This window comes from Balearica regulorum, chromosome 5 (assembly GCF_011004875.1).
Source record: "Balearica regulorum gibbericeps isolate bBalReg1 chromosome 5, bBalReg1.pri, whole genome shotgun sequence".
NCBI classification, from domain to species: Eukaryota; Metazoa; Chordata; class Aves; order Gruiformes; family Gruidae; genus Balearica; species Balearica regulorum.
In genome coordinates this window covers 14,412,745-14,433,321 of record NC_046188.1, presented here as the reverse complement: position 1 = coordinate 14,433,321, position 20,577 = coordinate 14,412,745, and the positions used below count along the sequence as shown (strand labels likewise).

The following is a 20,577-nucleotide window of genomic DNA, read 5'->3' as shown; positions in this document are numbered from 1 at the left end:
GATGAAAGTACTCTTTTGACCATTTGCTGTATTTTGATAGCAATGCAGAGGCCAAATGCATCTTTAAAGTACATCTGTAAGAACTTTTAACTATTTTTTAGTTATCAAATTACATATGTTTAGAAAGGTGTCAGTGTGGTTTATAGAGACTGGCTAACGTGCTCAAGGGTTTATTTTTGTCTACTCAACATCCCACCTGTTTCTGCTTATCAAACCAGACTACAGTTTAGCTTGCAACAGCTGTGAAATTCATAAATCTGCCCATTCTTCATGTGTATCCAGACTAAGCACTTGGAAAAAGAGTTAGAACTACAGCGTTCTGAGAAAGCCACCCTTATGGAGAAGCTAGGGAAATAAACCAGACCAGCTCTTGTCAAACAACGTGTAAAACTGCACACCTATCAGAACCAAATTATTTTAATAACAGTCTAGCAATTCTATTTGGAAATAAAATTAAGTATTTCAAGAAATTGCTAATTTGTTAACCCTTTTATTCCCCTGGCCATTAGAAACATTTTACAGACTAAAAACGCTGCAAAGGAATTAAAATATTTTGCCTGCACAGAATACTCCCTTTTTCAGTGTCTTCAACTATCAACAAAACACCTTTTATTTCAAGATGCTACTAGTTTTACTTTCTGCAGTAGAACAGTTACCAGTAAATACAGTTATCTGATTTTGGTATTACAAAAAGAGTATTTGTAAATTTAAAAAAAAATATAATTAATCTGCATACCTGAAGCAATATCAAAATCCTGGTCACACAGGACAGCTTTCATTAAAACACTTATGCTAAAGCAGTAGTAGTACTAAATGAAACAATGGTATACAAAAATCTAACGTTCACTTTCATAAAGCTTGCAGAGTACACTTCCTTTAATAGGAAAGTGGGTTTGCTTTGTTTTTTTCCATTTACGTAACAAATTTTTGTCTCCCCACCACTTCTTCCCTTTTCCATATGCTCATGAATTACCCTTAGCACTAATATTTTGTGGGTCAACTTTGTTCATAAAATGGTAAGAGTGCATGCAAGATGATACTAAAATTCATTTCAGCTTTTCCGAATAATGAAAAATAGTACTTTGTTTTAGGGAAGAAAGAGGCTTTTTTTTTTTTTCTATGAACTTTTTTTCTCCACCATTTCATAAATTACAGGCTCTTATTTTTGAGAGCAGAAACAGAAATAAAAAAGTTTTAAAACTTTTCCATGAGTTTTCATCAAAAGCATTAATAATAGGTACCCAGTACATTAACCTGACATTCCTGGAGGCAGGTGAAATTATGTATCTTCCAAACTTGACATTTACTGAATACTAGTAAAGAAACATTCAGCTGAAATTGTGGTTATGTGGCAGTGCTGAAGCATGGCATCAAACAACCAGAACATACCTAAAATTTACCTAATATTTATTACCACTCATTCTCCAAAGAACAAGTAAATAAAGCAAATTGTTCCTACTTGATCTACCTTCATGCCTACGCCCAACATGAAACAACAGCTACATTATACAAGAACATAAAACAAGCAATAAAAGCATTTGTCAGGAGAATAAAAAAAAAAATCTGGTCTAGATTTCTGATCACAAGTGACTAGAACCTACATTTTAACAGTTCATACAAAAGGCAACAGTACAGTATTAAACATTTTCTCAGGTACACTAATATAAAGCTCAAAGATAGCCATTTATTTCAACACTCTTTCCAAAAAGGTTTCCCACTGCTGCAGATCAAACCAAACTGAATCAGTCGCAACAATATCAGATTGAGAAGTCTTCCTCCATGAGCTGCCATATCAGGTTCCATAGAATTACAAATGTAAAACAGAAAATACAACAGCGCAGAGTATTAAAGGCTTGTTACCATGTACAGCACATCACCATCACTGGGGTTCTAAAGGCAATCTGCCCCTAAAGTCATCTCATGTACATTATTTTCTTTGCTCAAACTGTAGCTTTTCTTACTCTTAACAGTCAACAGCATGGACTCTGATGCGGAATATAAATTACTTTTAGTGAGACATTACTTTGACCACATTAGCTTAAATGCTATAGAAATTATCTTTGATTAGCTTTCAGAGACAATAAGAGAAAAAGCATGTATTTGCCATCCTTAAGCAGATTATGTGCCGCATGAAATGCTCATGAACAAAAAATGTTTCATCAAACATTTAAGCTGCTTTTCACATAATAGATATCTCATACTGCAACTGATGTTACATCACTGCATTTTATATACATTCTTCAGTTGTGCTTGCATCACTTTGGTATCAGTCTACATGTATTCATCAATCACTGAGAAGCAGTTCTGAAATACTGGACACATGGCAGTCAAAATCCAGGGTTTCATTCCTGTATTTCAGGGGGGGGTTTAATGTTATGATCACATAACCTCTCACATAATACTACTAGTGCAGGATTAGTCAGTGAAAATTATGGAACCAGTCATAGTGATAGTTTAGCTACCTGATTAAGTACTGCAAGAATATGAATAGCAGTTGGAAAAATTGGATAACGCTACACAATACTCTACTAATAACTCTTTAAAAACAGCAGAACTATTTAGGGGTAAAAAGATATTCCAAAGAAATAAAATTTAGGAGTTCTGTTTGCTCTGGCAGTATTCTTTGAGAAAAAAATTGGAAAAGGTGGCAGGTCAAGTGTGGACTGGCAGCCTTGAATAGCACATGTCAAGAAACGGGAGTTGGCTAAACTATCATTTCCTGAATTGTTACACCTGGAAGGAAGGATTTTGTTCCTTCCCAATATTAAAGCCATTGTTCCTACTCTGCTCCTTGCCTCAAAATGAAGTGCATCTTATTTGGTTTTCACCCACTACTTTCAATGACTTTGGTTTTCAAAATGTATCCCTCCACTCTTTACATCTGGGAAATTGGCACTGTGTTTGAAACATGTGAAGGTCTTCAAAAACCAAACAGCTATGCAAAATAATTTAACTTTTGGTGACTTAAAACAGTTAATAGAAAAGCTCTGGAACTCTGATAACCTTAAAGGAGAACAGAATTGCTTTATGTCTTCTGACCTCTCCTATGGCAAAAAAAAAGTCTCTACATCACACAACTGTGGAAATTCAGTACATAAAGTCATATGCTTTTTCCACAGATTGTGCCACAAAAAGCTTTGGATTTTCGGACATTGAACATTACCTTGACAACACCACATCACCATTCACTATACATCAGAGTAACAGTTCTATCTTAGAAACTCAATTTAAATCATTACTTCAGAACATGACGAAAAGTTCACTCATCTCAAGACTCCCCATACACAAATTGTTACCAGATGGGTTTATCTTTGTATTTGAAAGCAATCAAAATAATTATGTTAAATAGAATACAAAACAACAGTTAATTCATGATCATTGGAAATACAACATATGCAATGGTTTTATTCTATGTGAATTAACAATTATTATTTTACTCTGTTTACTGCAAACTATACATTTTTCAGAGACTCATAGAGGCACAGGTTGTAGATCTCTGCAGGTCATCTCGCCCAACTTCCCACAGGCAAACTTCTGGAGTCCAGCTACCAGTAGCAAGTTGAAAGCACTAACTGGATCATCCCTTACTTCCTTTTCCCCAGAATAAACAAATCCAGCTCCCTCAGTCTCTCCTTGTATGGATAAACAGCTGAAGCAAACGATATCTTAATAGCCCTCCTCTGATGTCATTCCAGTTTGTCAACATGTCTCTTGTACTGGTGGGTGCAAGATTGTACAGTATCCCAGATGAAGCCTTACCGAATGCCAAACAAAGGGCAGTAATCACTCCTCTCAAGCAACTAAATACATTCTTATATATTCATAAGCCTATTGAACTGTGAAATTTTAACAGCAATTCAAAAAACCAGCAGGAAATTGCTTTAATGACTCAAACCTTTAAGAGCAATACACTACACTTGCTCTATTATACAGCACCGCTGTTTTCACACCTTCCTCAATAATCATCATGAGAACAACATATACTATATACCACATTGAAGATGCTTACCTGAATAACTTTGTAGAAATAGGCATACTGTCGAGCTGTATTTTTATATTGGCTAAAAACATCGTGTATGGCCTGAGTTGACTGAAGATACTGTACTTCATCTTCTTCAAAATAGAGAGGAGTGTCATATTCACTGGGGAGCGTCTGGATGTAGGGCAGCCAGAAAGAGTTGGGGTTTGCTCGTTCACAAAGTAGATGGAATGCCAATGTTATATTGCCCATGGCTTGTAGAATTCGATCTTGAGAATACAGGGATCCTGAATTAACCCAGAAAGGTGAGGCGCTAAATTAATTGTCCATGGAAAATATCATCCTAGATTTACTTTAAATTGACATAACAACATGTAAGAATTTTCAACAACAACAAAAAAAAGCTTTTCAGTTTTCTAAAATATTTAGCTGCCCACATTGTATTATGCTGCAAGTTATTTGACACAGTAAATGCCTCATGTACAATTGCATGATGGAAGACATGAAGAAATTAGAACAATACTCTCAGTACCTCGGAACATTTTACCTCCAAGTGTTATACAAGCTACATGATATGTGTTCAAAATAACATACAAACTTCTGGAAGATATCTAGTGCCCTCAGCCAGGAACAAAGGGGAAAATTAAATTCTTTCCACTGACATTTAAAGCTTCTAGGTATTCCAAACCTGATTCTCGGCATGATAAGCAAGTCCTGTAATAAAGGAGATCAGCTAAAAAAAGAGAAAGTCTATTGAATGATCCCATTCATATTGACTTCTTGCTTAAGAACTTCCTTAAGCTCTTACCTAATACTGAATTTTTAGCTGACTCAACTGTCATCAACAGTTTTCTAGGAACCCACAGAAACAACTCTTCAGCCTACAGGAAGGAAAAAATGCACAGAGGGTCAGTTAGCATTTATATGATATGCCAAGTGTCTCAAATATACATCATCTTTAAATAACAGGTTGTTTCAATTTTTCTTTTTAAAAATCAAAACTATTCTGAATTAGAATTCTTCCTTCTCTTCCACTGAAAATTAAACAAACATGTTTCATATTGTGGTAACCAAATGTTCCGATCTGCATTCCACAAACCTAAAAACCAAGATACTTATATTACAAATCAAAATGCTTCAGTTTGGAACTGCTAACATGTAGATTGCCCACACAAACTCAAAGCTACCAGAGACATTATATTGCTATTAATTACATGATCAAATATTTTCTTCCAGTAGAGGTTTTTTTCACATTGCCTGTTCTTATTTTGGGAGAACTATTCAGGATTTTTATCAACTAGTAGTGCTAGCCTTATTAACTATGTGCTACTAAAGCCCTACAATGAATATAATATGCTCATTTACTAATATTCTTTCTACAACAGCTGATTGTTCTTCAAAGCTATTTCCCATCTGTAAAATGGGACTGGAAAGAGGCAATTTTAAATGCTTGCCTTTTAACAGTTAGCTAACTGTACAAGTCTATATTCCTTACCTGACGACCAAAAGATATTATTCACAATTATCAGGTAATTTGGGGTTGGGGTTTTTTTTTTTTTCCATTTTCACTGGAAAAAAAGGTATTGCAAATACCTCTTTCTGAGGCAAAACAACCAATGCTTTAAAAGAAGGGACATGAAAGAAGAAAAGAGACTAAGTAGTTAGAAAACATGGAAGAGATACACCAATGGGGTACTCTAGTGACTGGGTAAAGACTATAGGCTACAGAGAGAGAAAAAAAGGCTGATTGAAAATTCACAGTGTTATCCAATAGTCATAAAAATAATACTTAATTTAATCAATAATTTATTTCTCAAGTACGCAGAGTTGAGAGAATTTCAGAACAGCAGTTTCACAAGCAGTCAAAAGGGGGAAGGGAAGGTGGTAAGTGTTTCAGAGCTCTGCAGCTGCATTCCAAACAAAATTTTCTAATCTAAGTCAAATGTTCACATGCTCACCTTTATCTCTCTTGTTGCTTTCAAACCAAACCCCTCCTCTTCAAAGTTGGCTATTTCAAAACCCTCTGTGGATGCTCCATTTTCAGTTGCCCACTTTATCAATTCAGGGAAATAGTCATCTCTTTTTCCATCAAAGACAACAGACAAACCTATATATACAATTTATTAAAAAACAAATGCAGAAATAAGGGGATCTAGAAAGATAAAGAAGTTCAATATAAAAGCACATGTAAAAAGCTATCTGCTATCCCACAGCAGTTCTACTTTGAAGTAGCTGAGTCAGAACTGATCTTTGTTAAGTGTTACTCAACAGCATACAAACGTCATACCCAATTTTCATCAACTTAAATATTTCTGCCAAATTGGCTTACCAGTCATCTTAAAAACACAACCACCTAAACTGAGATGTGATGAAATATGAAATTATCTTCCTCTTTCCCTTTTAAATAAGCTGAGCAAAAATATTTCCCAGCTTAATATTGATGATAAATGCAAACACCACAGCATGTTAATAGAGACACAAGGAGGAATTTGAGAGGCAAGCTGCAATTTCATTAATTCAGCACTGGAAATTAGGATAAGACGATCTCAAGCTCCTTCTCTCACATACAAGGCAGTTAGCTTTTTCCTGTAGCATACGGATCCACCAAAATAACTAAGGACTGTTCATCCTCCTGACATCACAGAGCTCGTCCAAATTTTTACACTTTGTTTCTCTAACAGGCACGTAGTCCACTGGTGAAGTAGCAAGCTTCATTCATTTCCTCAGCTTTCCACTTTACAATCATCTGATTTGAACCTATGCATTATAGTTCCCGGCTATACTCAGCCACCTCCTTTTGTACCTCTTTTCCTCTGCATTCTCTGCAACCCAAAGTGTCAAATCATGTTAAAAGTGTCCAAATGCCCCTGAAATGCTCAGGCCATTTTATGAGTGACAAAATGGCATCAGCATGTTGCTTATATCCAAAGATATTTTGGTTTAGCACAGGTGATAAATACATCTTTAGATTAAAAAGGTTTTAAGAAAGTAGCATTAGTATATTTGAAATACACCCCACCCTCCAAATAATGCATTTCAAGCCCCAGACCCAATCAAATCCACAGGTAACATCAAAGTGCAAGCATCATCTAGAACTATATTCTTTGATGGTCCAGTAGAAAAACTTAATATTGATAAAGTATTTTTTGAATGCAATGAGAATGTGGCACACAGTGGTTTGGGTGGGGGTTTTTTGGTTGGGTTTTGTTTGTTTGTTTTTGTGGGTTTTGTTTTTTTTTTTTTTAAAGCTGGCATTTCTCCTTAATTTCATACTCCCTTCAGTATGCTATTTTCTGTGGAATATAGAGAGCTAAGGCCTCACAAATCTAGTAAGCCTAGTTGCAAGTTTCTACAGAAACTTGATAGGTGTTTATACTGCCCAGGACTTTGCTCTTTTGATTTCCAACATTTACTACTGTATAAAGCTACTGGAAGCTTTTAACATCCAATAGTATTTGGAACCATTCTGTAAGCATCTCTGCAATTCTACCTCTGTTCCTCATATATGATGTGGTCCAATACTTCCCACATTTTTCTAAACTAAAGAGAAGACCAGCTCTTTTAAATTACAAACACTATTGGGGAACAATTTATTTCTATCCTGAACAAAATATAGCTATACTGATGAAAATCTATATTGAAAAATTAGCTTTAAGGTTTTGTTAATGAGTCAAACAAGGAAAAATTTTAGAAAGTAAAAGCACTCAGTTTTCAAATTAAGAGTTTTCTATAATCAAGATCATTTTAGATCACATTCTGCAACCCAGTGTTCTATTCAAGAAAAGCACAAAGTCTGACACTTAGGCAATATATATTCATCTGTACATCTCGGTTTCCATTAGCAATTTATACCATCATGCTGGTTTGGGCTGGGATAGAGTTAATTTTCTTCACAGTAGCTGGGGTGGGGCTGTGGTTTGGATTTGTGCTGAAAACAGTGTTGGTAACACAGGGATGTTTTCGTTACTGCTGAGCAGTGCTGACACAGAGCCAAGGCCTCTTCTGCTCCTCACCCCACCCCACCAGTGAGTAGGCTGGGGGTGCACAAGGAGTTGGGAGGGGACACAGCTGGGACAGCTGACCCCAGGTGATCAAAGGAATATTCCATACCATATGGCATCATGCTCAGCATGTAAGGGGATGGGGGGACGTTCAGGTTGATGGCATTTGTCTTCCCAAGTAACCGTTACACATGATGGAGCCCTGCTTTCCTGGAGATGGCTGAACACACCTCCCTGCCGATGGGAAGTGGGGAATGAATTCCTTGTCTTGCTTTGCTTCACGTGTGGCTTTTGCTTTACCTATTAAACTGTTTTTATCTCAACCCATGAGTTTTCTCACTTCCTCTCTTCTGATTCTCTCCCTCATCCCACCAGGAAGGGAGTGAGTAAGCGGCTGTGTGGGGCTTATTTGCCAGCTGGGGTTAAACCACAGCAACTTCCTTGCTAATTGTTAAAGCCGTTATTAAGCTAGAAAACTGTGTACTATAAATTACTATGTTCTACTAAAAATAGTTTTGAAAGACACCATACTATTCATACTCACTATGTATGTAAAAATGTTACATTAAAAGACATTTGTACGTCAACTGTGCTGTGGTTAGTAGGTTTTGCTTTTTTCAAGGAAAAAAAAGCTTTATTAACATAATACTGTTATACTAATTCTACCACCTCTGCCAGCAGCTATTTTCCCCATGGATGGTTTGACTGCCCAACCACAATGCTAACTCTTTTCTTGTTAACCTGAATGATGTTTTACCCTAACACATGTATTACATCATAAAAAGCTGGACATGTACCATAAGTTTACAGAAATCATGGGACAGCAAAACAGTGAATCAAGTTCATCTCTACACAGCTACAGGGATACAGTCACTCAAACAGTATCATTTATTCTTCCATATGACATTCTTCCTCTGACAATAACTAATATTCAGAGGTTTAAATGTGCTTTCATGAAATAAGATTTTTATGCATTAGTCAAAATACATTAGAAAAAGGCGTGAAAAGGACATTTCAAGCCTCTAAGTTCCTGCAAGTACATGAACCACTCAAGTTCCATTTTAAATGCAGTCTGGCTTTTTTGTCATCACTGTATAAATACCAGAGAAAAAAGAATTTTTTCGTGACTTTTTCTGGTATGTCCAAGCTCAAATCTATTCATTCCAAGGTTAAGAAGTTACTTCTCATCCATTAACATACATCAGTCATAAAAGAGGTGTAATTTTAGTAAAATTACATGAAAAGCATTTTTAGAGCATGCCTCCAGATAAAAACAAAACTAATAGGAAAATAAAGTATCATCAACAGTGAGTTGTTGCAGAACATACTGGAAGAAAACTGTTCTAGTCTGAAATAAGCATACCTTAAAACTTAGGAAAATTGGCAATAAAGCTCCATATTATCTAAAATAACTGTGGTACCATAAGCATTTCTTTATGTGCTTGATTTATAGCAGATAGCTTTATTAGGTGATATATTTATTTTGTGCATTTACATATGCTTATTTTGTCATAATTTAATGTCATTATGTTGAATTGCTGAAACTGTTTCCACATCCAGTGAAGTGTTTATGTTAAAATAAATTATTACAAATTTGAATTCAAAATGTTCGTATTTATAGAGGCAGAGGGGCAGACTACGCAATCAGGAATCAAAAAGGCCTATTACTCTCAAAGGACTTCCTGGAAGTGTTCAAGGCCAGGTTGGATGGGGCTTTGGGCAACCTGGTCTAGTGGAGGGTGTCCCTGTCCATGGCAGAGGGGGTTGGAACTAGATGATCTTTAAGGTCCCTCCAACCCAACCCATTCTACGATTTTAAATATCAAAATGGTTAATGCCAGTGGTCATGCCCACCAGACCATTTCAGAAACACTTGCAAGTGTAAAAAGCAACTACACATCAGAGAATTAAGATTTGTCACAAAATAATAGGATTGCATAATATTTATATAATAACGATGATGACAACAAAAAAAATTCCTTTTAGCTGTCAGCAGACAATTCTTTAGGCAAATCAATGCTCTGAGCCACCCTCATCTTACAGTCTTTCACATTTACCTTTTTGCTTTTTCCGAATTTTCTCAACAAGCGAACGAATCTGCACATATTCTTCCCATTCCTTACCAGGACCTGGAGTAGGACTGCTGCATTCTGGAAATAAAAACGCCAAATAAAAATGTTTTAATGAAGTGTATATATGTATTTTAACATCAGAGAAAAGGTCATGGTTTCACAGCAACTTTAACTGTCCCTTAGTACTACTTGTCCTTCAAATATGTTTACATGGTAAACATTACAATCTCTATTGCTATAAACATCCCATTCTTTGACATGTAATTAATAAAGACTTTTGAAATTTTCACAGTACGAGCTATCTCAAGTTATTTTTTTTAAATATTCTTTCAGATATAAGAAATATTAGATGGTTAAAAAGCTAGGAAGAAAAGAAGGTAAACCACCAGACTATTAGATAGATACTCTGTCAGATAAGAAAAAAAAAAAGTATTTGCTTTCAATAGTCCAAGCAAAACATTCTCTTTACGTTAGCCTGCTTGCCATCATTCTTGCTGTAATAAAAGCAGACGATAATAGTACTGAGCTTACCTTAACTAATTGAGAAATTTGCTGGTACATACATTTGACCTGCCTAGTCAAGACTGTTTTCATAGATGCATGCATACTGGATGGACAAAGGAACATGTAGCCAAGCTTTAGCTTTACATTATATCAACAGTGTCTCTGACAATATTCTAAATGCCAGTGTGTGGATTTCTTGATCTAAGCCGCATAAATCCAAGTGGACAGCTGAAGATTACCTTGCTCGACTGATTTGAAAAATCTTTGCGTTGAATAAAATATGGAAGCTTGACAAAAAGAACAGCTGATACTTGTCTTTGCTTAGAAAATTAGATCTACATTTTATTTTTGGTAGCAAAGCAGAGGCCAATTGTAGCATAAGCATCAAACTGCTCTGCCAACTCCTTGTCTCCTCTTTGTGAGCAATGATAAAGAAAAATTCTGATTTTTCTAAGACAACATTTAGATGTGTCCAGGATATGAAAATTTGGACTTGTGTTTCAACAAGAAGTGTAGCTCAGCACAGTTACTAATGACAATAGAAAGAGTGAACAGTATTTTAGCATCATCATAGGCAATTATGCTCTGCTTTTCAAATTTACTAGAAATAATGGATGAGTTCCAAGTTCCTCAACAAGTGAAACAACCTTTGGTCTATACACAAAATTAAGCACTACAAAAAGTTTCCAAACAGCAACAACAAAAAAATTTTTACTTAAGCAACAAAAATACCAGTGTACTTGAACTGACTGTTAATGCTGCTTTCCACAGTTAATTTCTCTACTCTGATAGCAGTTCAAAGTACTGTTCAAATGATAAACAGAAACAGTGCAATTCTTGAGGTTTACAAGAAAAACATTTTTGACAAAGCTTCAATGTTGTTATCCAGAGTAGGTTTTTTTTAATCTAGTCTCACCCAGTATTTACGCTTGTGTTGAGACGTAAAGACAAAAGCTGCCAGAAACATGGTATGTCCAATACACATGCATATAAATAAGCCAATAATGGTATATACTAACAGCGATAGATACTCTGAGATACATATTGTACTATCTTATGCAGGCTGAAATAGCAAGCTTGGTCACTTACAGAAATGAATAGAATTCACTGGCTTCAACAAGAGATTGTTTTTGAGTGGTGTGCACATCATCCCTTTTCCCAGAGAGGCATAAAAATGAAACTTACTTTGCAGTAACTCACTAATCAGATTCAACATTTCCTTTGGAGATACTGTCGCTGTGGCTCCTGTACCTGACTTCTGAGTTTTTACTCGGCTCTTCTTCCCCATCTTCCAACTACAATAGATTAAGCAGCACACTGTCACCAATGACTAAGAAACAAAATACAATAATGATGAATAGACAAGATCTTTGCTTATTAGTCACTTAAAAGAAAGAGGATGAGGAGTTGTTTCTGACACATAAATACATGCAAGTATTATTTGCACGACCTGAATGTAAGACAACCATACATTGCAATCTGAAGCAATATTTCATGTAGTTGCACATTAATTACCTCAGGGTAATTAGAAACTAGAAATCTTAGGGAGTAAAAAATAAATAATTCAGATCACTTGCAAATTCATTAGTTGTGAACAAGTATTATGGAAACCAAAGTATCCATGCTATATCAAACTAGGTTATTTTACCTCATCAGCTGCACTGCGGACATCAGCTGAATTAGTATTTGTGACTGCACTGAAGTTGTAATTCAAAATTAATAGAAAATTAAGTATTCCATTTAAAAATAAAATACAAATATCATATGTATATCTTTGCAGCAGCTTCTTGCTGTTCGAGACAACTAGTTAAGGAAAACTTATTTTTAGTTACCACAATAAATGGAACATCATCCTAGGTTCCAATATTCAGAGCCCCTTGTTCCCAGGGAGGACTTAAATCACACATCTACTGGAAGGGCAGCACAACAGAGTGTGAAATATCCAGGGAATCACTCACATGCACTGGGAGCAATTTTTGATGCTGGCACTGAACAGGCTTCTAGGGGAGGGGTTGCACGGGATCCGGTACTCATGAATAAGGAAGAACTGCTCATGCATATGACGGCCAACAGCCCTGGATGCAGTAACTGTGAAACAGTAGTGTAAGATCTTGAGGAAAGAAAGGAAAGAAAGACACAGACTCAAGATTGGACTCACAACACTAGAGCTGGGGCTTGCTCAGGGAATGGTAACCAGAATGCCCTGGGAAGCTACAAAGGAGCCCATGACAGCCAGTCATCTTCCTGAATTCTCTTCTCTGTGCACAAAACCCAGCCTTCCCAACATGCAGGAATATCAGCAGGAGGCCAGCTGACTGTACATGAGACTCATCACTGACCAAGCTCAAACAAAACAGAAACACATGTAAAGTGGAAGCGGGGACAGGCAACCAGAGAATATAGATGCACTGTCTGAAGTGTGGAGAGTGAATTAGGGAGGACAAAGCTTGTCTGCAGTTGATGTTGAAGAGGGATGTGAAAGGCAAAAAGAAATGCTTCTACAGCAGAAGACAGATTGGGGAAAGTCTAATTCAAGCAACCCAGTGAAAGGTACAGAAAAAGTTGAGGTACCCAACACTTTGGGCATGGTCTTTACCAGCAAGGTCTGCTATCAGGCTTCCCAGGTTTCTGCATCTAGTAGCAAAGTTTAAGGGAGGGGAGCTATCAAGTTAAAAGACTAGGTAAGCCAGACCTACACAACTACATAGGGACAGATGGGAAATATCAAGGTACTGAGAAAGCTAGCTGATGTCACTGGAAGGCTGCTGGCTATCATCTTTGAAAAGTCACGGTGATTGCCTGTGGCAGGTAACAGGTAACTTACAAACAAACCCCAACAGAAAAGCAAGTGGGGGCAGGAAAGGATAGAGCATCCAGGGAACTAGATAGTAGTTAGTCTCACCTCATTTGCTGTACAAAATGTAGAGTCCTAAAGGGAAGCTATTTCCAGGCACAATGGACATGAATGCGACCAGTATCAGACAACAGACTTCTAAAGGCAAACTGTGTACAACCAACCCAACTGCCTTCTGAAGAAATACGTGGCTCTGTGGACCAAGGAAAATCAGTGGTTGCCAGTTGCTTTGCCTTAAGCAAGGCTTTTAACACTATCTTCCATAGCGTTCTTGTTGTCAAACTGAGGAGACAAACTGAATAGCTGGACAACAAGGTGGACAAAAAAAATTCCTTGGACCATGAAGTTCAAAGAGTTGTGGTCAATAACTGTAAGTCTAACCGCCAACTGGTTAGACAATATTCCTCAATGGTCAATACTGGGCAGCATCTTCATCGGATTTGGATGCTAGGACAGAAAGCATCTTCAGCAAATTTACAGATGAAAGGGAAAGTAGTCAACATGTTGGAGGACAGGGCCACCATTCAGAGGAACCTCAACAAACTGGAGGAAGTGGCCAAGAGGAACTTTATAAAGTTAAACAAAGACAAATGTAAATTGTCCTGCATTTGGGAAGGAAAAAACCCTATACAGCATTAGAGCTACAGACTGGACAGGCAGCAGCTCTGCAGAAAAGGACTTGGAAACTCTAGCAGAAAGCAAGCTGAAAATAAGCCAGCAGTGCACCCTTAAAGTGATGAAAACTAACCACAGTTTGAGCTGCATAAGCAAGAGCATAAACAACAAGGGAAGTAATTATTCCCTTCTCCTTGGCACTGGTGAGGCCACCTTTAGAGTACTGCACAGTTTTGGGCCATGCAGCACAGGAGGTACTGGCAAACCGGAAAACGTGCAGAGGCCATTAAAATAGCGAAACAGCTGACACAGGAGATGAAAGACATGATGAGGGACTTGGGTTTGTTCAGTCTGGAGAAGAAAAGGAGCCCACTGCTGCCTTCACCTGCATAACGGGGAGTTATATGAAGGCTGGAGACAGATCCTTCTCAGGCAAGTATAGCAAAAGGTTGACAGGCAACAGTCATATGATGCTGCAAGGGAAATTCCAAATAGATATAAGGAAACTCCTCGCCATGAGGGTGGTTAAGCACTGGAACAGGATGGAGATTTAACAGCATCTCCAAGCAACCTTGCAGAATTTAAAAATTTGACTTGGCAAGGCCCTAAGGAACCTGATTTAACTTTGAAGTTAAAGCAGAAAATTGAGCCTCTCAGTCTCCAGAGGTCCCTTCCCATCTACATTTTTCTATGATTCTACATATTACTTCAATTGATGTATTCACCTCTACATGGGCAGCCTATATAGCCTATATGGTATACACTATCTTCCTGTATAGTACAGAAGATTATATGTCCAGTTACTTCACAGCCAGAGGGGAGTCAGACACATTCAAGTAACTTTGGACATCTGAAAGATTTCAGCTGCCTGAGTCGTCAAGATCACCTCAGACATAGCATCTTTAAGTTATCAAACACTGTATAGTAAAATCCATAAAAATGCTAAAAATCACTGTACAGAAGACGTACTTTGGATTCCAGGTGTTCTGAGCACTCTAAATATAAAAGGGATCCTTTTATCCTTGGTCAGTGTAGCTAGCTTACCCAAAATGAAATGTTTCCTCTCATACGTTATCAAAAAATTTTGTTCTTTGGCAGCTGGTATTAATACTGGAATGTATCAACCAGCAGCTGAAAATCTGCTTCTCCACACTGAGCAAGGCTGAACCAATCACAATCCATATGTTCAGTAACTGTATACGGCAGATCAGTTAAATACAAATGCTATAGGTTTAAAAAAAAAAAATCTAGTGGAAAAGGTACATAATCTGGCTGTTTTCATTTTCCATTAAGATTAGAGTGAACAAGAAACTGCCAGGCCCAAGGCTTATTTTAAATAGTAACTTTAAGTGATCAGGAAGCAAGTCAAGGTTAACATTGTTAACTTATTAACTCAAAATTAAAGGAGCTCAAAACTGACTGAAAAGATGACACCTCATAACAAAAGGGAAAAAATCTAAGGCAAAACTATAAGATATTTTCAAAAAGGAAAGCAAACAAACCAAACCAAATTTCATATTCCAACACTAAGCACAGTGCAAGGAACAAGACTATCCCTGAGTACTTGGAGACTGAAGTCTTGGGGCATAAACTCCCCGTCCCTGATTTTAGCACTCTCCAAGCAGGTATCAGAGGCTCAAACAACCTATCTGTGCTGCTTAATTTTACCAGTCCCCCTTGAGTCACATAACTGACTTTCCCAATACAGTTTCTACCATGAAAAGCCCTCATGTGCAGGCAGTAAGGAGACATCCCACAGATTTAATGTGGAGATCACACTGGCTGGTCACATCCCTTGAGGTTTGTAAATGAACACTGGACATCCTCTAGAAAGACATTGCTCTGCCGCAAGCAATTACATTTGATATGAGATTTTATAACATTTTTCAGCTCATACGAAGCAGGGAGTAACACTCATTATGAGATTCATGCTAATTTATAATAGTACCAATTAGAAATAGGATCAATATAAACAGCCAACCTGCCATAATACAGTGTAAGACAAAGCCACAGAAGAACAATACCACCAAAAAAGAACTTAGAAAAATTTATTTTCACTGTCTTCCCATTATACACTTTTTCTTTTTTTTTTTTTTTTAGTAATGTTCTCATATCTCTAAAGATAAACAGAGCTCTTTGTACAAAGAGGCCACCTTCACAAAGAATTTATTTGCACATCACCTATTCACTTGAGTGTTCCCCTCTCCTGCGAGGACAGGCTGCGAGAGTTGGGGTTGTTCAGCCTGGAGAAGAGAAGGCTCCGGGGAGATCTAATTGTGGCCTTCCAGTACCTGAAGGGACCTACAGGAAAGATGGTGAGGGACTGTTTATCAGGGAGTGTAGTGACAGGACAAGGGGTAATGGGTTTAAGCTGAAGGAGGGTCGATTTAGATTAGATGTTAGGAAGTAATTCTTTACTGTGAGAGTGGTGAGGCACTGGAACAGGTTGCCCAGAGAGGTTGTGGATGCCCCATCCCTGGAAGTGTTCAAGGCCAGGTTGGATGGGGCTTTGGGCAATGTGGTCTGGTGGAGGGTGTCCCTGCCTGCAGCAGGGGGGTTGGAACTAGATGATCCTTGAGGTCCCTTCCAACCCAAACCATTCTGTGGTTCTATGATATGCCATCCTGTTTCATTTATTTTAGACCCTTCTACTCTTAAGAGAAATCAAGTCAGATGTGTCTGTAATGGATTCAACAACAGGTTTGGGGCAGAGTCCAAAATCTTCAGGGCAAGAACAATGCAGTTCTGTGTCGATTCATGCAAATAGTTTCCTGCATTCACTCGAAGCACAGTCCCCTGCATCTTTAGAATCACCAGAAAATTAAAGCACTCACACAGTGCATTCCATGTTACAAGTTATAAATTATGATGACATATAGTTTATATCAATAAAAATGCTCTTAAATATTAAGATAAATAAGTTGATCAACTGAAATTATTTTGAAGGACTTTGGTTTCTCATTTCTAAGAACAAAGTATGTTTATTGACCAATAAATTGAGGCAAAGCAGTCTAAGTAAATGTTCTGTATTCACAACTACCAAAATACTGCAGGATTTTTTTTTTTTTTTTGCTTTTTTTTTAAAGTTGTATTTAGGGGAAGGATCTGCTTGGAATAAAAACATCCATCAGTAGACTTTATAAGAAAAAACCTAAAGACAACTGTGCACATATTATACATGGAGACATGAAAAGTGCCACCATGCAATCAGAACAATACACCAATAGATGAAGCTGTATGAATACGGTATACAATTGGCACTACATTATGAATTTTTCCCTGTATGAAACATGTTAGTAGTGAGAATCTACTTTTGCAGTGAAAACATTGCCAAGAGTTATGTCTAAAGATAAAGCCGATAAATTACATGAACTTCAGCTTCCCAAACATGATGAAAAGGAAAATTTGAACATTAAGTATTTGTATAACTATCATAGGTGAATATTGTTTTAGAGGCCAAAAAAATAATCTCTAGCTGAAATCTACTCTACACAAGTTAGAAGTTCAAGGCTAATACAAGATCTGTCTCAGCTCCTACTGCTCAAATGACATGCAGCAAAGATACCATAAGAAAAAACAAGTTTAGTGAACACAACTCGTAAGACTGATGGCACTCTAATCAGAAATGCATTTTTTCAGTAGGATGGTACCAGTATTTGAACATGAAATAAGCTCTGTATCTTCGCTTTCTCCTTTGATGCATGTATCTTGTCTAAACTCTTGCTTCTTAGTCATCAGAATTTCTATAGAGAAAATATTCTGCATGCATGATTAAATCAGCAAGTCTATCTCACACAAAAAAGCAAAACCAGCAGACTAGTATCTTGAGATACCTTGTTATGGAAGTATTTCCTTTTAAGAAATCATCTGTCTTAATCAAAACTATACTTTTTAATCTAATTCCCAATCAGAAAAATAGGTCTCCACTTTCTACATATATCCATTCACTGCTCAGTTACATGAAACAGATATAACTATTTAAAATCTAATGCATCTGACGTGTAATGTTTAGTAAAAGTCGTAATTAGAAAGGAATTGCTACTATACATGGTTGTCCAGAAAACATATTGTAAATACCAATCTAGCAGAGCAGCCTAGTATAAAAAAGTATCACATAATATATTTTATATAATATATAATACATAATACAAAAATAGATTATGAAAGTTTTTCCAAATTTCTGAAAATTAACACACAACATATAATATCATTTCACACTTAGCAAAAAACAGTTTAGTTGAGCAATGCTCCCTGCCATATTTAACCAACAAACGATGAGTTATATTGATAACATGAGACCAAGTACGGAGAGTGTTAGTGTGGTTCCTTTATGAAACTAAATTTTGTAATTAAAATTACATTAATAAAATTACAGTTCATGAAACAGATTTTAGAGTTAGATTTAAATTCTACAGAAATCACTTAAATTCCAAAAAGATTTGTAACTTCAGAAAAAGTATTTTTAAATTCAAAATAAAATTTCAGATATGAAGCTTTTTTTTTTTTGTAAGTGACTAAAATTATTGTTTAGAAAGAAATAAAGTATGATCCTGCTTCTCAGCACAGCAATGAAAGGACAGGCTGTTAGCCAGTACATGCATGACAACAGAAGCAGCAATATAAAATATAACTGCAGGACATGCAGAGAAAAACAAAACAAAAAACCCTTCAGGACTGAGATGAACTGCAGGCTTTATACATATCTGAAGCAGCAGCCATACATATTTCAGTGGAAAAGTGGTTTGGTTTTTGTTGTTGTTGGTTTGGGTTTTTTTAAAGTTTGCTTTTCTGGTTGTCTTCTGGTAAATATTTTTTAAATACTATGCCATTTTTCCTTTTAAATGAACATTGTTGAAAAATCCTGAAAGCATTCTGCAAATAGAGAGTATGCTGACAGCAATGATGAATAAGCTTGGTAACACACAACACAGTCACATTTCCAAATATAGTTTATCAGCTGGCTTGGCAAAAAGAATCATGCCAAAACTGGCAGAGAGGGGTGTAAATGATCCATCTCCCCCCTCTAATACTGCTATCAAAGAGCCGTTGTGTTGTGTCAGACTTTGAACTTGTTTCCACATCACACACAAATAATATTTTCATGAGCTGTAAAATATGCCTCCCCTTGACTTACAGCTTTTCAAAAGTGAGCATGTTCACCTAACAGAAGTTAACCATGAGAAGTCTATACAAAAACCCCAAAAGAAGTACTAAAGAATTGCTACCAAGTGTGTGTGTTTGCTTTTTTAATGAAAAAAACATGACTGCTTAAACATTTTATTTAAGAAAGCTGTTACTTATGGTATTAGAGAACTTGACCACATCACAGGACCACATTTCCATATGGAAGCAATGCCAAGCTTGGATGTTAAAATATGGATTTTCCCAAACAATACTGCAGAAAAATAATCCATTTAATCATTAACAAATCCCCTCAACTTTTCACATTCACATGACCACCAAGAAGTTAATTGCAGCACCACATAGAGCTGCAGTTAAGCTTGATAGAAAAAAAAATCCATCCTAAGGAACTATAAAGATACCTACTTCTCATTCATTGGGTTAAAATACAAACTTCAACCTTTGTTACAACACTGTGAATATAATCACTGTCCTAAACAAACACCATATTGATTTTAACTGTGTTAGTTTAAAAGAATTTATCCTACATGATGCAGAATATGTGAAGTCTGATTTCTTCTGGGTGTGCATCTCCCTTTTTTATACACGCCTTTTCCAATGGTCCCAGAATTCCTGCAGTGCTCTCAGTCACCCTCCTCATCTCTTCTGGGACTCCACATTGCTTTCAGTTCCCTGCCTACATGACCTTACCAACATCTTCTTTTGCAAGTTTTGATATATCTGCATATGTTGGGCAAAAACATCAGCACATGTGTTGACTGACTAACAAACTGGCCAAGCAGAGAAACTATGATTAACTCAGCTTTTACTCTAGCAAGCAGACCAACTTATGTTTGAGTTCTTCCAGTTTGTCGTTTGAAAACGTCCAACAAGATAATGGGTGAAGCAGGAAGAACTGACTAGCAGACAGAACTGACATGATCCCATAAGCCTTATTTGCTTCAGATATAACTTTTTACTTTACAGAGTAGTAAATCAACTGCTCAAAAATTTGTGGAGCTTTTACAATAACAACCAAGTTAGGAATTTCCACAGCATGAGTTATACCTTCAAGTTTAACTTTGTTTCAAGGACCCAGTATATTTCCAATGCTGCATCTTAACATTGTATTCAGATCCTTGTAGATGCTAATTATATTATGTTCTCATTACATAATAGTTCCTGCCCCACGCATCATCTTGGCATATACTAGCACAGAAGGTGAGGGGTGCAGATCTAGAATCAGTATTAGAAGGACAGACATAGGTTGATGAGGGCAGACAAGGAGAAGACGAGGGAATTCTCAAGCCATGCAAAGAGCATGGAGAGGTGAGTATAGTAGGTGGTTGTGGGATATGTTCCTTGGCTGCACCGAGAGAGGACAGATGAGTAGGATGTACACAAACCAGGCCTGCGATTTTTTTTTTCTCT

The 20,577-nt window shown here is 36.8% G+C and overlaps 1 protein-coding gene across 1 annotated transcript in view; it reads right to left on the bottom strand.

Annotated features, from left to right (window-relative positions):
* Window positions 1–20,577, bottom strand: part of SETD3 (SET domain containing 3, actin N3(tau)-histidine methyltransferase) — a 64,139-nt gene that overhangs the window by 27,715 nt on the left and 15,847 nt on the right. Inside the window, exons 2-6 of the mRNA XM_075753583.1 lie at window positions 11,742–11,851; window positions 10,038–10,130; window positions 5,938–6,086; window positions 4,788–4,860; window positions 4,010–4,266 (exon numbers count right to left, since the gene is read on the bottom strand). Coding sequence (XP_075609698.1) covers window positions 4,010–4,266; window positions 4,788–4,860; window positions 5,938–6,086; window positions 10,038–10,130; window positions 11,742–11,844 — 675 coding nt within the window. The 5' untranslated portion in view covers window positions 11,845–11,851. The remainder of the gene's footprint in view (window positions 1–4,009; window positions 4,267–4,787; window positions 4,861–5,937; window positions 6,087–10,037; window positions 10,131–11,741; window positions 11,852–20,577) is intronic.